General features: G+C 52.1%; 7 protein-coding genes across 7 annotated transcripts; 3 read left to right on the top strand and 4 right to left on the bottom strand.

Moving 5' to 3' along the window:
* Positions 1-1181: 1181 nt before the first annotated feature.
* V8C40DRAFT_241601 (tRNA-dihydrouridine(20) synthase (NAD(+))) lies at positions 1182-2767 on the top strand. Its single transcript, XM_083215052.1, has 2 exons — positions 1182-1404; positions 1471-2767. Exons 1-2 carry the CDS (start codon positions 1239-1241, stop codon positions 2568-2570), a joined length of 1266 nt encoding a protein of 421 aa, XP_083075089.1. The 5' UTR covers positions 1182-1238; the 3' UTR covers positions 2571-2767.
* On the bottom strand, positions 2760-3880 carry V8C40DRAFT_241600 (apolipo protein O-domain-containing protein). Its single transcript, XM_083215051.1, has 3 exons — positions 3818-3880; positions 3675-3755; positions 2760-3597 (listed from the first exon to the last, which is right to left on the bottom strand). The coding sequence occupies exons 1-3, from the start codon at positions 3842-3844 to the stop codon at positions 2959-2961; spliced, it is 747 nt and encodes a 248-aa protein (XP_083075088.1). The 5' UTR covers positions 3845-3880; the 3' UTR covers positions 2760-2958.
* Positions 3881-4830: 950 nt separating this feature from the next.
* Positions 4831-7595, top strand: V8C40DRAFT_195035 (metalloendopeptidase). Its single transcript, XM_083211901.1, has one exon. The coding sequence runs from the start codon at positions 5155-5157 to the stop codon at positions 7549-7551; it is 2397 nt and encodes a 798-aa protein (XP_083075087.1). The 5' UTR covers positions 4831-5154; the 3' UTR covers positions 7552-7595.
* Positions 7596-7723: 128 nt separating this feature from the next.
* V8C40DRAFT_241592 (uncharacterized protein) lies at positions 7724-10791 on the bottom strand. The gene is made up of 2 exons (XM_083215050.1): positions 9619-10791; positions 7724-9546 (listed from the first exon to the last, which is right to left on the bottom strand). Exons 1-2 carry the CDS (start codon positions 10042-10044, stop codon positions 8086-8088), a joined length of 1887 nt encoding a protein of 628 aa, XP_083075086.1. The 5' UTR covers positions 10045-10791; the 3' UTR covers positions 7724-8085.
* Positions 10792-12700: 1909 nt separating this feature from the next.
* Positions 12701-13263, top strand: V8C40DRAFT_194993 (uncharacterized protein). Its single transcript, XM_083211900.1, has 2 exons — positions 12701-13102; positions 13192-13263. The coding sequence occupies exon 1, from the start codon at positions 12737-12739 to the stop codon at positions 13064-13066; it is 330 nt and encodes a 109-aa protein (XP_083075085.1). The 5' UTR covers positions 12701-12736; the 3' UTR covers positions 13067-13102; positions 13192-13263.
* A 517-nt stretch (positions 13264-13780) lies between these two features.
* On the bottom strand, positions 13781-16373 carry V8C40DRAFT_194971 (P-loop containing nucleoside triphosphate hydrolase protein). Its single transcript, XM_083211899.1, has 6 exons — positions 15834-16373; positions 15553-15784; positions 14430-15485; positions 14184-14343; positions 14000-14060; positions 13781-13927 (listed from the first exon to the last, which is right to left on the bottom strand). The coding sequence occupies exons 1-6, from the start codon at positions 16304-16306 to the stop codon at positions 13837-13839; spliced, it is 2073 nt and encodes a 690-aa protein (XP_083075084.1). The 5' UTR covers positions 16307-16373; the 3' UTR covers positions 13781-13836.
* Positions 16374-17029: 656 nt separating this feature from the next.
* On the bottom strand, positions 17030-18324 carry V8C40DRAFT_194928 (uncharacterized protein). Its single transcript, XM_083211898.1, has 3 exons — positions 18076-18324; positions 17455-17836; positions 17030-17371 (listed from the first exon to the last, which is right to left on the bottom strand). The coding sequence occupies exons 1-3, from the start codon at positions 18205-18207 to the stop codon at positions 17037-17039; spliced, it is 849 nt and encodes a 282-aa protein (XP_083075083.1). The 5' UTR covers positions 18208-18324; the 3' UTR covers positions 17030-17036.
* Between the last annotated feature and the right edge of the window lie 500 nt (positions 18325-18824).

The following is an 18824-nucleotide window of genomic DNA, read 5'->3' as shown; positions in this document are numbered from 1 at the left end:
CTAGTACGTCGTACATACTTGATATCATTAAAATGTTTATTTCCCTCGATACTGTTCCCTGGCTCTTTGTCTCCCCTTGAAATAAACAAAGTTTAGCATAAGCACAAAGGAGACTACTAGGAATGGAGCCGAAATATTCACTGTAAATTAGTACCTGGTTCCAATGTTTCGAAATCCTAAATCAGGTTGATCGAATAAAAGATTTGTCGGCACTGGGCACAAAGGCGCCCGTAAAATTTTTGACATGATCTACGAATATTACAGCCCTTTTCATCCAAAGTGTGCCGCCACTGCGACGAATCAAGATCTATTGCCGGCAAACACGAGGTAATCGTAATCATAGTCGAAAATCTGTGTGCGCTCGAGATCGACCTCGTAAACGTGGGTTGACACCTGGGACTAGCACACCCTCCCGGCACATTGCGACAAAAATAGACGCGGCCTCACATCACGAACAGACGGCCAAACTAATCGAATGAATACCGTATCGCCGTCGGGGAATATGCTTGAAATAGTCTCAATTGCTCTGTTCCAGACCCAGCCCTTTCAGTCTACTCCACCAAATGCGATAGCCCTGACTAATGCTGGAACCAAAATACCAGCTACTATTCTTAACCACCACAGGAGGCAATGTGTTGCTGTACCACTAGTATGTACCTTGACTGTATCATTGAGGTCTTCATGTTGTCTCGCTCCCGAGACTTGGATGCTACCGCACTCAACCTGCAGCAATCTACCTGCAGCCCCCCGCCAAAATGAAGTTTGCCGTTAATCTTGTCACGCGACCTTAATTTCTCTTAATATTGCAGGCCTTATCAACAGCAATTTAGCCAATATTCATCTACCCATGGCCTGTGTCACAACCCCGTCCGTCTACTTTTAAGATTATGTGCATTCCCATCGTTGCTGCATAGTGATTTGCGCATTCCAGGAGCGCGCATTCGTAACTTTGCGGCTCAATATTGACTCCCGTCCCCATTTCCACAGAGACATCCAGGTGGCTGAAACTGAAAGGGCAAATCAATCAAAGGCGGGACAGGTTTCAAAGCTCGGCTCCGAATTCGGATCCACATCGGAGCGGTCTCCATTTTAATTATGGGATATTCCGTTATCGATAAGCGATATGGCCGATAAGCGCTAGTTGAATCATTTGTTGTGGCATCCCACCTGGGGGGTCAGGATTTTGGATTTTGTCATCAAGCAAGAAACTTGCACGTTGCGCCTTGCGCCAAAGTGGCATGCTGAGGTTGCTGAACAGAATCATGGCTTCAGAGGTCAAAATGGTCCCGATTCCTCGCCGCGGTGTGGATTACCGCGGCAAGGTAGTTCTTGCGCCAATGGTGCGCTCTGGAGAACTTCCCTCTCGACTGCTCGCGCTCAAGTACGGCGCTGATCTCGTGTGGGGTGAGTAAAGAGGCAACCTTCTTGCTTCTTGAGGTATAAAGTTGTTTTCTGACATGATTGCTTCAGGCCCAGAAACAGTTGATCGAGCAATGATTGGAACGACGAGACGATACAACGAAGCCACCCAGACAGTCGAGTGGTTCCGAGTGGCCTCTCACGGCCAGAAAGAACCGCCACCGGATGCAAAGGAGAATATCATATACGCAGTTCACCCCGAGAAGGAGAAGGGCAAGCTCATCTTTCAGATTGGAACTTCGGACCCGGATCGCGCATTGGAGGCTTCACGATTGGTCGCAGCAGATGTTGCCGGCATAGACGTCAATGCCGGATGCCCGAAACCCTTTAGCACAAGTGGAGGCATGGGTGCTGCCCTTTTGCGAACTCCAGACAAGCTGTGCGCAATCCTAGAGAAATTGGTTCAGAACATCACTCCTGAATTCGAGATCGGCATCAGTGTCAAAATTCGCATTCTTGAGACGCCTGCCGAGACCGAAGCCCTTGTCAGGAAACTTGTTGCCACAGGTATCACAGGACTCACAGTTCATTGCAGAACAACGCCAATGCGACCTCGCGAGCGTGCTATCCGTGGCCAGCTGCGCATGGTTGCCGAAATTTGCCACGAGGCTGGCGTGGCCTGCTTGATGAATGGTGATGTGGAGTCCAAGGATGAAGGATTAAAATTGGCAAAGGAATTCGGCGCAGATGGTGCCATGATTGCCACTTCCGCTGAGAAGAATCCCAGCTGCTTCAGGACCGAGGCTGAAGGAGGCCTTGCTCCCTGGGAAGAAGTTGTCAAGGAGTACGTCAAGACATGCATGGATGTCGAGAACCGATTTGGCAACACAAAATATCTCCTGGCCCAGATGGTCCCCGGGAAAGCCGGGCTTCACCAGCCCTTGACCCAGAGCAAGAGCTACTCAGATGTCTGCCGGATGCTGGGTCATGAAGAGTTCATGGAGCAAGCTCGAGAAGCGGACGTGAGGCGGGGACTCGACAAGCCACCAGTGAAGCAGTCGAAAAAGGGTAAATCCAATGCCGCTGCCCTAGCCGCCGGCGGACAGACGGGACAAGCCAGAGTTAAGACACAGCAGAAAAAGGCACTGTCGGAGCGAGGAGCCATCACGCAGCCGGAGCCTGAACCATTGCCCATTGCTTCTGTTGGATGAAGGGGGAGGAAACTTAATAGACAAAAGGAGGGAGACACAAGGATGCATCACGGGCGGAGTTTGGGAGGGAGGCAGCTCTTGAAATTAACGCAGCATGAGGGATGCCCTGCGCGTGGTGACCACATCACCCATGATAAACACGAACTTACATAGTTGAGCCATTTGAGAATATGAACCAGATCTGAATACTTCTGATATGTGTGTCTGTTTACTATCTCTCATGTATTTTATGCAGCCCACGGCCCCTCTTTTGTATTTTCTGCCTCGTCTCGACCCATTTTTTGAAGCTCTCATATGAACAAAATGAGATGTAGAACAGGTTACAAAAAAAATCTCTATGTGATGGTACAATCGCTTTTTTAAAATTAACACATGTTTTCCCTCCGCTTTACTTTCCCTGCGCAACCCAATTCTCAACCGCCTCACGGACGTTGGTGACCTTGTCGTCGACGTACTGTACACCCACTTCCCTGTGGACCTTTGCAAAATGAATTCCCTTCTGGATGCCCTCGCGCAGCTTGATGTGAGATTCGGCCACGGCGGGGAACTTTTGCTCGTACTTCCACGCCAGGTCGGACACGTTGCGCATAGTAATGGGGAGTACCGTCCAGCTGGCACCGACGCCGAGGGCGAAGGGGAGGGTGGCGCGCAGCACGATGCTTCGGTTCCTGGTCAGGATGCTGCCTGCCATAGCAGCGACCAGGACGTAGATTCCGCCAGGCATGAGCTTCTCGCCGCTCTCTCGCGGGGGCGCCAGGGAGGCGATTGTGCGGGTGAAGGACTGCTCCAGGTCAAAGGCCGAATCCATGGTCTGGTTGACCTTGTTCTCGGCGGCCACGGCAACGTCGTAGAGGAACAGGCGCGCGCGTCCAATCTGGACGGCCAGTCGGTCGGTGGGAGTAGGGACTCGGGACGCTGGCTCTTCGTCGGCATTGTCGTTGATGGGCTGGCTGGGGAGAACGGCCGGTGGTGAGGGTGCTACGGGCAGCGGAGAGTGGAACTCGACTTCATCGTAGATTGGCTTTCTCTGCGTATTTTGTATTGTTTATTAGAAGTTGTCGTTTTATTTTTAACACAATAGGAGACACGAGGTCATGGGCACACCTTGGGAGCCTCAGCAAAGACCACCGCCGGCGAAAAAGCAATTCCGCCTAGGGCGGCTGCGGCCAGCGGCGCAAAGGAGCGCTGAATCACGACTCAATTAGCTGACATGTACCGCCGAACGGAATGTTGGATGCATTGCCTACCCGCTGCAGGAGCACTCTCGCGGCCATGATGCAGGGCGAATTGGTGGTCAAACTGACTTCGATGATGTATTTTTGAAAAGGCTCATGCGATCTTGCCAGGATCCCGCACTATTCCGACGGGCGGCGCCAGAGAAATTCCGGCCCCGGCGGCTAACATGCTGGGATATTGCCGCATTGGGGAGGTTTGCTGCATGATCCAATTGGACACTGAACATAACTTTGGTCTATTCTTGATCTGCTCTTTTCCTTTCTTTCTTAATGCTGTATCTTCTGGTAGTTTATAGAGTATTAGTCCGTGATTCAAATTTTATTTAGTTCCCTATCCCGTATTGCGGTGATGGATGTTACACGATCAGAGACGAAAGAGAGGGGCCAATAAAATATAGATACACAGTTCTGTCTCTGGTAGGTCGACATGTATGAAAACAATTGTATCCTCGTATACACGCAAATGTCCAGTTTTGCCATTTATCTCTGCAAGCCATATACTTTCATCCAAATTTGAATACGAAAAAACAATGAACAATTACAATGCATTGGTTTGGACAGTTCTATATCAGATAACTTTCAGCACTTCTTCAATCAGAAGTCCACTGGCTTATTATAGCTGATGAGGTCCGTTCTCATCTACAAGAATTACATTGCTCAACAATTTCCAAGAAATACATGACCAGACTAACCGAAAGAGACCCAAATCAGTGAGATGGACAAAGATGATGAAAGTATGCCCGATCTACGTAACGGCCTGTGTCAGTCTCGTCATGAAGAACATGCATGGACTGGCCATCCAGCCAACCCAATAGCAATGACCCTCTCTGATTACGGGAATCTTAATAATCCTGATCATTTTCCTTATATCTCAGAGAGCGGTAAACCTGGGCAACAGTTGGACACGAGATCAGCGATCACTTCCGTGTGTGTAAGTGAAGTGCCTCTATTTGGGAAACAATGAGGGGTCTTGGCCTGCTCCGAATGAAACCCCAGTAAGTCCATTTGGAATGGAAAATGCTGTCATTAATATGTTGAAAAGATATATATCTATCTAAGCCATGCTTATCAACTATATCCGAGTCTCTCTCCTTAATATATCCAACTTATCTTGAGTCAATTCGAGCTTGGCGGTTGCACATATCGGCTTTCGGGATCGTGTCGGTACATCTTCAAGGTACCACATGTCGCAACTCCGAACTTCGGTTCCCACCTTGATTTTTTCTGCCTCGTTACAACACATTCGACTGCAATTGGGACTTCCTTTGCTCGGATTTTGCGCATGATACTATGAGGACGATTAGTTCTACGTATGCCCCCAATATCCGTCTTCATTCCCAACGCTAGCAATGCTCAACTCCGGGGGTTCCCGCCTCCGGGTCTGCACCCGATGCTGTCGTCGCGTGATCAAGCCTAAGCCGCATATTCGATGGGAGTCGAGCGCTTCCGCTGCTGCTGCTGCTGCCTCTGCGGCGCCGGTAACCGATGCTTCGAAGCTGCCGGCCGATCACTTCACAAGCTCTCAACATGACGATGCGCTTCTCCGCGAGCTATTCGACGCCCCATCCGGCCGGACGTTTGCCAATTTCAGCCTGAAGAAGAGCCAAGGATTATTCAAGAATCGCTACCTGACCAGTCCAGATGGATTCCTCGTCTTTGCGCAGAAGAACCTGCAGAGGGCGACTAGGATCGTCCACCGAGTACTCGCCGCTTCGACAACTCATGAGTACCAATCGCTGGTACGGGACCTCGACCGGCTGAGCGATTTGCTCTGCCGTGTCCTCGACATGTCCGACTTTGTTCGCATGACGCACCCTGATGTGCGCTTTCAACAGGCCGCGGCAGACGCCTGGTCAATGGTGTACCAGTACATGAATCAACTGAATACTATGACTGGGCTGAGCGACCAGTTGGGAGAGGCGATGTCCCGTCCCGAGGTTACATCGACCTGGTCCGAGGAGGAGAAGACAGTGGCAGAGCTGCTCAAGCTCGACTTCATGAAGTCTGCCGTCAACTTGCCCAAAACGGCCCGCGACAGATTCGTTGAGCTATCCTCCCGCATCAGCGACGTCGGTTCGGCGTTTGTCCAGGGCATGGAGCCGGAGCGGAAGGAGGTGACGCTGCCGTCGCATCGCTTCTACGGCTTATATCCCGGCCTCGCCGCATCCCTCAAGGTCCGGTCCAACATCTCGGTCCCCACCACCGGCTCCGAGGCCGCAGCCGCCCTACAGAGCGTGTATGACGAGGAGACTCGCAAGGAAATCTATCTCGCCCAGCGGAGGGCATCCGGCCGGACCATCAAGCTACTGGAGACGATGCTCAAGCTAAGGGCAGAGCTGGCGAATCTCGCCGGCTTCCAGAGCCACGGACACATGGCGCTCAAGGACCGCATGATGGCCAAGTCGCCCGCTTCAGTGATGCAGTTTCTCCTTGCTCTGAGGGACCACAACGCTCCCATTATTCAGCAGGAGCTGAGCGAATTGACGCAGAAGAAGCAGGAGAGGCTAGCTATGCAGGACGCCACTCTCCAAGCGTGGGACAGGGACTTTTACATGGAGAAGATTCGAACCGAGATGCGGTCCCGGGTCAGGTTTGACGATCACTTGACGGCTTACTTCTCCGTCGGGACCGTCATCCAGGGCCTGTCTCGTCTCTTTGATCGTCTCTATGGCATCCGTCTCGTTCCACGGGAGACGCTCCCGGGCGAAACCTGGCATCCTGATGTCAAGCGCCTGGACGTCGTGTCGGATAATGGCGGCCAAGTGGCCGTTTTATACTGCGATCTCTTCTACCGGCCGCAAAAGTCTCCCAACCCAGCCCACTTCACCGTTCGATGCTCCCGTGAGATCCTCCCCGACGAGATCGACGAGGTTGGCTCCGACCTCAATGGCCCCAACATGCCTGCTTTTGAATCCGCCGAGCAAGCTGCCAACGACGGCATGGAGACGTCGTCTCGCGACGGCACCCTGAAGCAGCTGCCCACCATCGCCCTCGTCTGTGATTTCCCCAAGAACGACAACGCCAAAGAGCCGGCGTTCTTGTCCTTCTACTCGGTCGAGACGCTCTTCCACGAGATGGGCCACGCCATCCACTCCATCCTGGCGCGCACCTCGTTCCAAAACGTCTCGGGCACCCGCTGCGCAACCGACTTCGCCGAGCTCCCCTCCACCCTCATGGAACACTTCGCCGCCGACCGCACGGTGCTCTCGCTCTTCGCCCGCCACTGGAAGACGGACCAGCCGCTGCCCTACGACCTCGTCGCCGAGCGCATCCGCGTCTCCAAGCGCTTTGAGGGCATCGACACTGAGCACCAGATCCTCCTCGCCATGGTCGACCAGGCCTACCACGCCCCCGAAGTCGCCTCCCCGGGTTTCGACTCAACCGCCGCCTTCCACGACATCCACGCCCGCTTCGCCCACGGGCCCCGCGATCCCCCCGAGACTCGCTGGCAGGGCTTCTTCGGCCACCTGCACAGCTACGGCAGCACCTACTACAGCTACCTCTTCGACCGCGTCATCGCCGAGCGGGTCTGGCGTGTCGTCTTCCGCGCCGGCGAGGACGGCGCTGCCATCGGCCGCGATAACGGCGAGCGCCTCAAGGAGAATCTTCTCAAGTGGGGTGGCGGCCGTGACCCTTGGACATGCCTTGCCGATACGCTCCAGGACGACCGCCTGGCTCCAGGAGACGAAAAGTCCATGGCTCTCGTTGGCAGCTGGGGGCTCAGGGATGATTTACTCCGCTCTTAACGGAATAACAGGCTCATGGATGGTTAATACTGCTATTAAGCCAAACACCCGATGATCATGGGCATGTACGAATAACGAGGGCTGCTGATTTATCTGGCGTTAAAAGGGAATAGCAAAACATATGTCACTTCAACTCGACATGATATCAGAAACAACATATCAATTAGAGCTCCCCCCTTTCCCGTAGAAACATCACTATAGAATTGTACGTGCCTTTTAGGGTCAAAATACTTTATTTTTCTTAACAAAAACTGTCGAGCCATCCTTCTGTCTATGGTCCCGCGTGCAACCCTTGGCTGAAGGGCCTCAATTGCCCCCAGTCCTTGCCCAACCCGAAATCACACCCCATCAGCGCCTCACAAACAACAATGCTATAGACAATATTCCAGACGATTTCAACATCGCAGGAATGGGGTATATAATACACAAGTAATACAGCGCTAGCAGGTACCAGAACTTATGAAATGCCAATTGGTTTATCGTTTTTTTGTTCCTTTGTTTTTCTTTTCATCGCGATCCAGATTCATACGTCATCTAGATCGTCTGCGATAATGCTTGTTGAGATGCCGGAATACCACCCATCATTGTGAGCTTAGAAAGCGACAACGCCGCGTTGGGTGTGTTGAATGGTAAATCTGGGTGGTTTTCCTCGTTTAGCGTGGCAAATGATTCGGGATAGTCTTTGTCACCAGCTTCGGTGCCTATCCCAGAATCTTCAGTGTGATCTCTCCTGTAACTCAAGCCACGATCCTTTGTTACAAAATCTCCGTTGGCGTCTCCGAAATCGAATACGGACGTTTGCCCGAGGGGGTGAGATGCAGCGTCATCTTTCGTTTGGGCGGCGCGAGTGCTAGGTAAACCTTTGGAAAGGCGACTGACCTGCCGGCTGAGTTCCATTACTTGCGCTTCCAATGCTATTCGAGCAGCACGATCGTTCTCCATTGTTGTCAGGAGTGTATTGTAAGTTTCGTGATCCATTAGGAATGATCCGGTAGGGAAGGATTTGGAAAGCGTAGGGAGACTGGACGCAAGCGCCGGTCGCTCAGGGGTGGCAAACATGGGCTGCTTTGTTGCTTGTTGGCTTGCTGATCGTGCATAGATCGGTATCTCGCCAAACGAGAGTCTGGATGTCCCAGAAAACTGAGCAGAAGAATGAGAAGATGGACGAACCGCCGTTGCAAAGGTAGATGGCCACGCAGGCGCAGGCGGCGCCAATCGTTCCGAGACATCGTCTGGCAATCCAGCAACTGGAGTTGCTTGGCGGGCATGCGTTAGAAGGCCTTCCACCAAGCTTAAACGATTCTCGACTTGGCCAATTCGCGTCTCAAGATTCACGGCATCTGTAATTTTCATGCTCGTGCCGGCAAACTCTGTCATGTAAGGGATGTTGCTAAAGGTAAAAGGCTTCACAGGTGAGTCAATTTCATCCGGCAACTCTGCTTCATCATCAGTCTTAGACTCGTCGTCTGATTTGTCGCTAATGAAGGTGGCCCGCCGGTCCTCGCCATCTGGCGCCGTTGATGATATAGGGGATGCGGGTTCTTGGTCGTAGCTTTCTCGCCACCCGCGAGGAATCTCGTCGCTGCGCCGCCGTGTAATGCTTGGGGCTGGAGTGGTTTCGATTAAAGGGATAAACGACAGGCTCCTAGACCGGCGTTTAAGACCCGTCGTAATAGCACGGCCAATCTCTTCGGGATCATGGCTATCATCAACCAGCCTGCTTCCCCAGTCCTGAGTGCTGGCAGGACGCGGAGTCAGTCCCGTCGGCTTTACCCAGCGAGCACTGGCCGGGTGAGCATCGCTGCCAGTTCCGGTGCGCCTTCTTACGTGGCCACTGAAGTCTTGGTTGACGGGGCTGCGCGCACTTCGGATGGCCATCACATCCTCGGGACCAACAGAATGAGACCGTAAAGCCCGATCATATTCAGAAACGGGAATGGGTTCAGAGATTTTCGTAGGTGGGCTCCGGGCAGGAGAAGTGCTGTTCACGGGATCCTGTTTGGTTGCATCAGTAAATCCTTTGTAACGAAGCTCGCGGCTCTCTGATGAAGTAACCGATGCACTTACACTGTACTGCTCGTTTTGCCTATCCTCCTCTGAACCTGCTGAAGCCAGGCCTGTCTTGGGTCGGGGTCCCTTCTTGCGGCCAAATATTCTGCTAAAGGCCGTTCGGAGAACTGACCGAGATCGCTCAGGTGTGAAGGAAATGCGGCGGCGGGAAAATTCCGCTGACGGTCGTGAGGTATCCATGGAGGGTTGCGTGATGTTGGCGTGTTGAGGCATGTACCCGGAAAAGCTCACTTCTTGTGGTCTAATAGACAGCTCCTTGTCCAAGGGATCTGGTATGGGTATCGGGCTTGAGATTTGGGCCCGAATTATCCTAGAGCTGGTCTGAGAGCGAACTTTGGGGTTGTTATTGCTGTTGATAGCTGCGGCGCTTGACGACCGGGGCATACCCTGGGGAGGCAGAGGTGTTGAAGATGCTCGGTGCATCTTTATTTGCAAAGATGCTGAGAAATATTGAATTCGAATAAAACAGAGTCAAGGAAAAAAGGAAAATAAATAGATGAGAGTTATCAGAAATAAGAGAGAAGGTTGAATGAGTGTCGAGAATTGTTTGGGAGAGAAAGCACGGATGACGATAGTGAGAAGCTTCGACAGCGGCAGGAAACCATGGACCCAGAGAGTTTGCTTTTTTTACTTCTTCGCTGTCGTCCGCCTAGGCAGGAGCTCCCGGACCAGATGATGGAAGCTTCGGATTCTCCGTGTTCTACCAATGTTAAATTTGGCGTCAGTGAGGCCGGCTGACCATGTCGGTTCAAGCAGAGGCCGTTCTTAGTCCTCGGTTCTTGGATCGTCTACCAGGTTACAAGCGCTGCGATGAGAGTAAACTTGGTCCAGGCGTTTGTCGAAGCGTCCTGTGCGGTAGCCGCGGGGCAGAAGGAAACAGCAGTAGCAAAAGATAAAGGAAATAATAGTATCACAATTAAAACGAGGGACACGAAATAACGTCAGTGCGATCTGGCCAACGGCGCCATGGCCCAGTCGCTATAAGAAATGGAGTTGTAAAAGTTGAAGTGCCACAAAGGTGTATGGAGCAGCAATGAGATCGATTGCTCGCGGCCACGGCCGGGGCGAATTCCTTTGTGTAATAGGCCTTGGGAAGACGGAGGATGAAACACGATGGCGCCCTGGCCGTATTTTAACGGAGCCCCCAGATGGCCCCGAGCTGCAGCCAAGCTAGCGAGGGATTGGGATCGAAGCACGCCGAGGCGCATAGCTTGAAACGCCCAGGAAGGGCAGGTCAGAAACGCGCTATCCGTGGTCAAAGAGCCACCCAAGATATGAAGCGTATGGAGTACGGAGTACCGGTATCAGGACGGCCGCTCTGGTTCCCTCTACGGAGGACTGGGGTAGCAATTCCGTACCAGGGCCCGTACAAGTACGTTCGCCGTATATTGAGTACGAGTACACTTGGTACCAGCAGCAGTAAAACCTGTAATGCAATACGGAGATGCTGGGACGCTGCCGCTACTGAACTTGTACGTACTTTACGGAGTACGGAGCACAAGCACAAACGAGAGTCGCGTGCGTGGAAATACGGCCCTCACCGGATCCAAGGATGCTGCAGCAGCGATACTGTAGCCAGGCCCCCCTCTGCCGTGGTGGATTGGATTGTGCTTCAACGGAACGGCCGAGGGGCGGCACACGAGTGTACTCGTACACATACAAACACAACAGACGAATCAATGGCCGGCAAGCATTGCCTCTTCATGGCCGAGACCAGCAGTCGTGCATATCGATGACGACTGACGACTTTGCTCAACTTCGTTCGACTGGCTGGCTTGCCATGGCCGCAGCTGCCTCCAACTTGTAGCGGCTCGTGCGTGCATTTTGCCCAGCAGGGCTCTCCGCCAAGAGATGCCGGCCACGTTTCTCGCAGGGGAGGGTCCATGGGGCCTCGGGATTGGACCGCACTCCGACAACAAAGAAAGGGGCTCGCGGCGGGTGCAGATTCGGTGCGTTGTCGCGGAGCCTGGGGCGGCAACATGGCGGTTTTCGCAAGCAACTGGTCGGTGCCAAAGTCGGCGACTTGACAAGGCCTCCTTGCTTTACAGGTACAAAAACCTCGTACGAATGCTTGTAAGCGACCAGACACGAACGACGCCGGGATTTCCAATAGCGCTTGCGGTAGCAACGAGCTGTTCCAGCAGTTACTCGTAGTCGCCCAGTAGCTGCAAGGACTAGCAGGCGGCTGAAGCCGACGGGACCGCAATCATTGACAGCCTATTGAGACCAGCAGAGCTAAAGCTGCCGCTAGTAGAGCTGCTCTTGCGTTGTGGCTTGCCAGATGGATCAAGAAAAGATGACATGATACGAGTAAGTACAGTACTCGTAACGCAGGGAGGGGATGAGAGTGAGAGACGATGATCTGCGAAGCTTCATGTCGGTGGTGAATGCGTTAGGTGGTATTTCCCCAGTGCCTTAATTACAAGGTCCTACACCTGCCAGAGGTCAGTGTGAAGGAACCTGGAGAAAGGTACCAGAGAAAGTGCAAACAATCACCGAACTACACCTTGAGGATTACAAATCTGCTGGTACAAATTCCCAAGGCAGTAAAAAAATACTCTCCGGATACCCTCAAACTCCATTCCAAACTCCGCCACTGCTCAATTTCACCTCCATCTCTCTTATTGCCGCCTGTTGCTAATACGAGTTGAGCGTATTTGCTGTACTGTACCTGCAAGTACTCGGCCCGGCCAGCGGACTGCGGACTAATAAAATACAGTTCAGGTACCAACGGACAGCGGGACAACACCAGCGTGTAAGCAAATCGACTCACAAATTGGCGCCAGGGTGATGTGACAACTGACAAAATGAGCCGCGCTACCGTGCCAGATGCATGCCTGGTTCGTTCCACAGCTGCCAACGGACGTCTATCCCTTCTTCGAGGCTCTGCTCCGACCAAGCTGCAGGCTCTTTGATGCTCGAGGCACCGGCCGTTTTGTGCTTCAATTCGCGCGAGTTCCATCAAAGCAAACCTCCCCAGGAACCAAGTAAAACGAGCCCCCCTGGTCAGACCATGCAGGCCACAAATCTCAAGGTGGAGGGATGTGACTCTTCCCCGTTGGTGTTTGCAGATACCAACTCAGCAAAGTGCTTGGCAATCGCATAACGGCCCCCAATGCCTCTTTTCTTAGCCCGTTTCATTTCCCTTTTCCCTTTTGCTTTTTGCTTTTTGCTTTTTCCCTCTTGTTTCCTTGATCATGCGGGCACCCGAGCCGGGGCCGTTATCCGACTTAGCACTATGCAAAGCATAAAGTGGCAGCCAGCCCTGTTGCACTGGTCGCGCTGCCCAATCGTTTCAGGCCATTCTGGAGATCTGGACCAGGGGGCGGTTGATGCGTGTGGTTCATGCGCAGATCCGCGTGCTCTTGGAGCCTCTTTTCTGGAAAGAATGCAAGGGAGGGCCGTGCTCATCCCACCTACCACGCGACGGGCATGCTCTTATTAGATGCTAGCCTGAGATTGCGAGGTGAATCTTTTGTTTGTACGGAGTACAGGTGCTCACAAATACCTGTATCATTGCCGCTGCCTATTACCGACCTCTCCGCTCGACATAGGTTGACAGCTCGACAGGGTTCAGGCTTCTTTGCTGAGAAGACGCTTCTCCTAAGCGACATGATATATCACCGGCTTTGGAACGATTCGCGCGATTCTCGAGAGAATACCGGCCGCCACTAGAAACTGTCAGACATCATTTACCAAACCCTGTCCACAGTCATCTCGGGTACCAGGAAGTCATAGAACCTGCTGCCTATTGGTACGAGAGCCATTCGAGCCGTGCTTGGAATGATCGATGAATCCCAGATCCCACTTCATCTTCATACCCACGACTGCGGTAGGTTGCACGGTTACACACAGGCCGGATGTTCGGATGAAAAAGTTGCCTGGGTGCTCTTGAACCAAGATTTGACAGCAAACGGGCCCAATGCCCGTCGGAAACAGGAAACACCGTCCGCCGTCGTATCGCAAACAGATGAGCCACGTGAAATTAACTCTAATTTTAATCCAGCGTGCGAGTTATCTACACGTAACCGCCGCGCCGGTCGTCCAATGTTACCTTCGTTATCTAATCTCTTTTTTTTTTCGACATGGCCAGTAGAGTTGTAAAGTGTTGAATTATGATGCCGCGGCTGTAGAGAATTATTTCCGGGTCATTCAAGTCTTTGTGCCTATTCGTAGTTTTTGCATGGGTATAGCTTGGTATAGCCTCATTTTTCTTCATTCTCGGTTAACCTCTGCAATATCAGGATACCTCAGATCAGCATTCTCCTCCAAAAACTCCATCCACCTTTTCAAAAACTTGCTCCCCCTGAAAAAAAGAAAAGCAAAGTCAGCACCTCTCTGTCTCATAAGCCAGTAGAATTCAGCGAATAGAACGCACCTCTTGACCGTCTCGGAGTCTCCAATGACTGTTAATGACCGCTTGGGGCGGGTCATGGCGACTGTAATTGAGTGTATTAGCATATGAACCCGTACTCTCTCCCCTTTGCTCAGCCATTTCTTTCCTCGTAATGGCTAAAAATAAACAGAAAAAGCAAAAAATTCATGTTCGCTCAAAGACTTACCGTTAAGTCGTCGCTTCTCCCCCAGGAAGCCCACCTCGCCATCAGGGTTGCTGCGCACAAGGCTCACAATCACAGCCTCCTTCTCGCGCCCCTGAAAGCCATCCACACTTCCGAGCTCAATGCCGGGAAACTTCTCCTTCAACGAGGCAAGCGCAGCAAGCTGATCTCGCCAGTCAGCATTATTCCAACGTGTAACAATACTAACCTCGTAGCTCCTATACTGGATCCAATTCTCAAGAAACATACCTGTGCATTGTACGGAGTGACGACGGCAATATCCTCGGGTCGGACACCGGCTTCGACCAGCTGCTTTACATGCAGGCGAACCAGCGCTGCCTCCATCTCGTTACTCTTGCTCTCTCCGTGCAGGCTACCCTTTTTAGGGTTCTCTTTATCTTCATCTTCGTTGCGCTCTGGGAAATCGCCCCCCTGGGTATCGATGAAGATGACTGGCTCTGTTGTGTCCTCATTGTTCTCAATGTCATACTCCAAGTCTTTTAGCAGTCGGGATTTTACCGCATCGGCTGCTATAAGCTCCGAGTCGTATAGCTCGTCTGATGGGAAACGCATAATCTTCTCATGCATTCTATATTGCGTCGTAAGCATGCGCTTAATGGACGGTCCATGCAGGGCCAAAAGCCGATCAAAGAGAGTCGTCTCGAGGGTCATGCCCCTGATGACCGGTGACGCATTATCATCTCCCCCTTTGCTCTTTGCTTTGACCTTTGAATTGAGAGACTTGATTGTTGGCGGCAGCTGTAAGTGGTCACCAGCACAGACAACCTTCTTCGCCGACAGCAGCGGAACCCAACATTGTGCTTCCAAGGCCTGACTCGCCTCGTCGATGATGACCACGTCAAATTGCTCATTCCTCAGCTGGAAGCCTCCTGCTCCATGAAGAGTTGCGAGGACAACCTTGCTGCCGCCAACGAGGTTGCTGACGCACCTCCTCTCCCTCTCCCTATATTCCTTACGTAGCTCCTTTAAATCAGTGTATATGGCCTTCCGCTCTTTGCCGCTCTTGGTCTTCTTGATTGATGCCTGTTTTGCATCCATCTCGGCACGGACATCCTTGACTATCGCCCCAGCCTCAGAGGTTTGCGTGAGTACGTCTAGAGAATGGTTAAGAACGGATGGCAGGAGCCGAGCAGGATGGCCGAGGCGAAGGATGGGTATCTTGTGTGGAGAAAGTCGTTCCACAATGTTGTCAACAGAGATGTTGGACGGCCCGCAGACTAGTATTCTCTGTTCACGCTTAATCATTTGCAGAATCAGTTCTATCAGCGTATGAGTCTTGCCTGTCTAAGATAGATCAGCATCATCCAAAGCACCTCGGGGAAAAAAGGAGGGGCAGCCAGCCGCGACTTACCCCAGGAGGCCCGTGAATGAGAGCCACCTCTCGAGATGCCAAAGCAAACCGAATGGCATCCTTTTGTGAATCATTCAATGTCGGGTCTATCCACTCAATATTTCCAACCTCGTCACTCGTCGTCAGGTTCTGCGGCACTAGAGAAGGACTCGACAGCCCAAACAGCACCCTTATAAAACTCGAGTACTCTGCCTCTCCCATCTTCTGTAGCTTCTCCATTGTCTGATTCATGCTGGCAGCTGTCAGTTCGTCGTCCTCGACTCGTGTCTCATTCTCATTACCGTCGATAAGTAACCTCATCTGCCAATTTCACCATCCAGACTCTCCCCGCGAACACGACTTCGTCTTTGCCTTCATCCAGTGCAACATTCACAGCTGCCCTCTGCACCTTCGTCACCACGCCTCTAGCGCCCTTCCTCTCGAGCTCCTTAACCTCTCTCTTCTTTGCGCTTCCCGCCGGCTGTTCTGCAACCAGGACAATATCCCCCGTCCGAATGCCATGTTCGGGCAGCTCTCCAGTGCTTGAGGTTGCACTATCGGGACTCAGTTCCAGCACCGTCTTGCCTCCTAACCCCGTTCTCTGAGAAGAGATGGTGAGATTCGTGATAGCCAGGCCAGCGCGCTGTAGACCCGTGGGGCTGTGGTTGGAGATGAGAGAGCTCGTTTCCTGGATTTCACTCTGCAACTCTTGATCCAGAAGCGCAAGCTGAGTCGCCGCAAAAGAGGGGACATCTATTGGTTCTTTTGGCGACATTGTGGAAGCTACAGCGGACAGCCGTAGGAAAAGACGGAGAGCTCCAGATGGTATGGAAGTGTATGAGATGCGGTTGGTGACAAAGCTTAACAACCCCACCAAATAATGTGCTGTACTACTTTAGCAAGCACCCCAGCGACAGCGTGCGGTTCATTCAAGTATCTGCTACTACTGCTATATTTTTCTAGTACCTGCCACTATAGCTACATATATATTCTTTTAGTTTCTGGTGTCATCACTCACTACTTATATAGCTTTCAATTTGAGACACGGGATGCTAGAAAGCAGACTTGGAGTGCCAGCTTAGCTAGGTAGCTACTTGGTAGTACAGAGTCATGTCATGACGTATCACACAGCTTATCGATCAGAGCCGGTAAGCCAACCAGCACATCTTCACGATCTTACTCGAGATTGAACAAGCTTCAACGTGAGCCAATTGGTAAGGCGCCAATTTTCTGTGAAGAGTAATTACCGTAGTTCCCTGGTCCAAATTCAATTAGGTATCAGTGAAGAGATATCCTCTATCCATTGCAAATGTACATCGATGCAGGTATGACGCAAACATCTACCCTGCAAAGTCCAAAACACCAAAATGCAGTAATCACATGCTTTAAACCCAATGCTATCCTTAATCACAAGTACCAAGCCCATAAATCATTCTTCATTGCAACAAGGGGCCAACGGAAAATCAACAGTCGAAAGTCGGTGATTCCATAGCTGCCTAAAGCCTCTATGATGGCCGGATGACAATGACCACCACTAGAGATAAAATCATGAGGGCCAATGCCACCAGTGACATGATAATGATGGTCCCTCGGCTTGCCGGGAACTTGCCCTGAAGGATCCATTCCTGGGCATGGAAATATCGTCTGCAACCGAGGAGCAGAGTCACAATACTAATGGCGAGGAATGTCGCACCCAACGGGCGGCCCATCTTTTGTAGCCTTGTGTGGTCGAAATCGGAGGCGGAAGCGTTATCGGTGTTGAGGCGGAATAGCTGCGTCACGGCGACGCCAATCGATGCAAAAGCGAGAGAGGTTCGAAGCCATGCTAGAAATGTGCGTTCTAGAAGGGGGAAAAATGAAATGGTCAGCCAATTGGTTCTCTTGAGACATGCAGCCCAGCTGCTGTATACGCATGCGACATACCGAGAGCCAGGTGATCTCTAGCCACGCTTCCCTTATTTTCCAACTGAAGGGACTGAAACTTTCGAAATGTTTCCTTCGTCCATGACGACTTTGCTTTTGTTGGCGATCTTGTATCCTCCGAGCCGGAGACTCCGTTTCGCTGCCTCAGAGAGCTCTGACTCTTCGCATGGTTCCCGGGCTTCTTCGCCGCATCGCTGTATGAAACCTTTCTCGGACGGGTGGCATCGCTTTCATCGCTCGTCGGTACCGCCTGGTAGTCTTGCAGAACCCCTCTTGTCGCCGTTCCGGAGGCTCCATAGTTGGGAGAGGAATTGTGGGAAGAGCCTTTCTGGAGAAGACTTAGAGAGGCGGGATCCATCGTTTCTGCTCGTTGCAGAGCCGTCTGTATTGTCGTTGCGATTGCTGTTAGCGACATGTTCTTTTTCTTCTGCGTATGAACGTGGCGGAATTGACAAGTTGTAGCGCGTAGCGCAGTCCTCCTTGTCAAAGACGATGCCTGGAGCTTTTTGGTACAGACGATGTTGGAGATGGGGATGAAGTCAACAAGATGGGGGGAAACACGCACAAGACGCCCGCCTTTAAGCAAAGGATTCAACCAAAAACAGGGTGGCCTCGTCTCACCTCGAGAATGTTGTTAATCCGCTCGTCTGCCGACTGACGACGATGCAGGTCAGCCCTCGATAGCGTCTTCTTCGGCAATGCCACTGCAGAGGCAGATGCGTCAAGCTCGTTGGTCTGAGGGTGAGAAGCCATGGTCACGGCCTCGACCAGGGTGCACGTCTCACTTGACTCGGCAGTACCACTTTGAACTGAGTGCCACAGCACATGCGCACAAGCTCTTGTGGGGTCGCAGAGCGGCGCATTTAAACTAAGGTTTGGTTGCGTGATTGTAGTTCAGAGTGGCGGCACGGGCAGAACCAGACTGTGGCGAGAGACGCTGTTGAAGCATTGCGCCCGAGCCCAGAGAGCAGAGGAGCAGGAAGAGGAATTAAAAGAAAATAAATTGGCTCCCGCGCGGGATAGCTAAGTTCATGTACAAGCAAGGCGTAGTTCGCCCACAGCAGTCGTGAGTGGCCACTTGGTCTCCGTCAGCTAAAATGAAGAGCGAGATCCGCAGCGCCGCGATCCCAGCCGCCGCTGCGTCATTGTGGACGAGAGTCATAAGTAGCAGATACTAGAGAAATATAGCTATAGTAGTAAATACTAGAGACGTCGCTTTGGCTTCAGCCTTGCAAGTCTCTTCCGCCACATCGATGATGATATGAACACACGGTTCATATTTTGTGGGTTGTCAACGGCATTGTAAGGCAGGTTGAATCAAACACCACGCTGCTCAGAGAGCCTGAGGAGTTCTAACTAAGAGGTCACAA

Source organism: Trichoderma camerunense (genome assembly GCF_050948025.1).
Source record: "Trichoderma camerunense strain CBS 138272 chromosome Unknown V8C40scaffold_6, whole genome shotgun sequence".
Taxonomy (NCBI): domain Eukaryota; kingdom Fungi; phylum Ascomycota; class Sordariomycetes; order Hypocreales; family Hypocreaceae; genus Trichoderma; species Trichoderma camerunense.
This window is presented reverse-complemented; position numbering and strand designations above follow the sequence as displayed.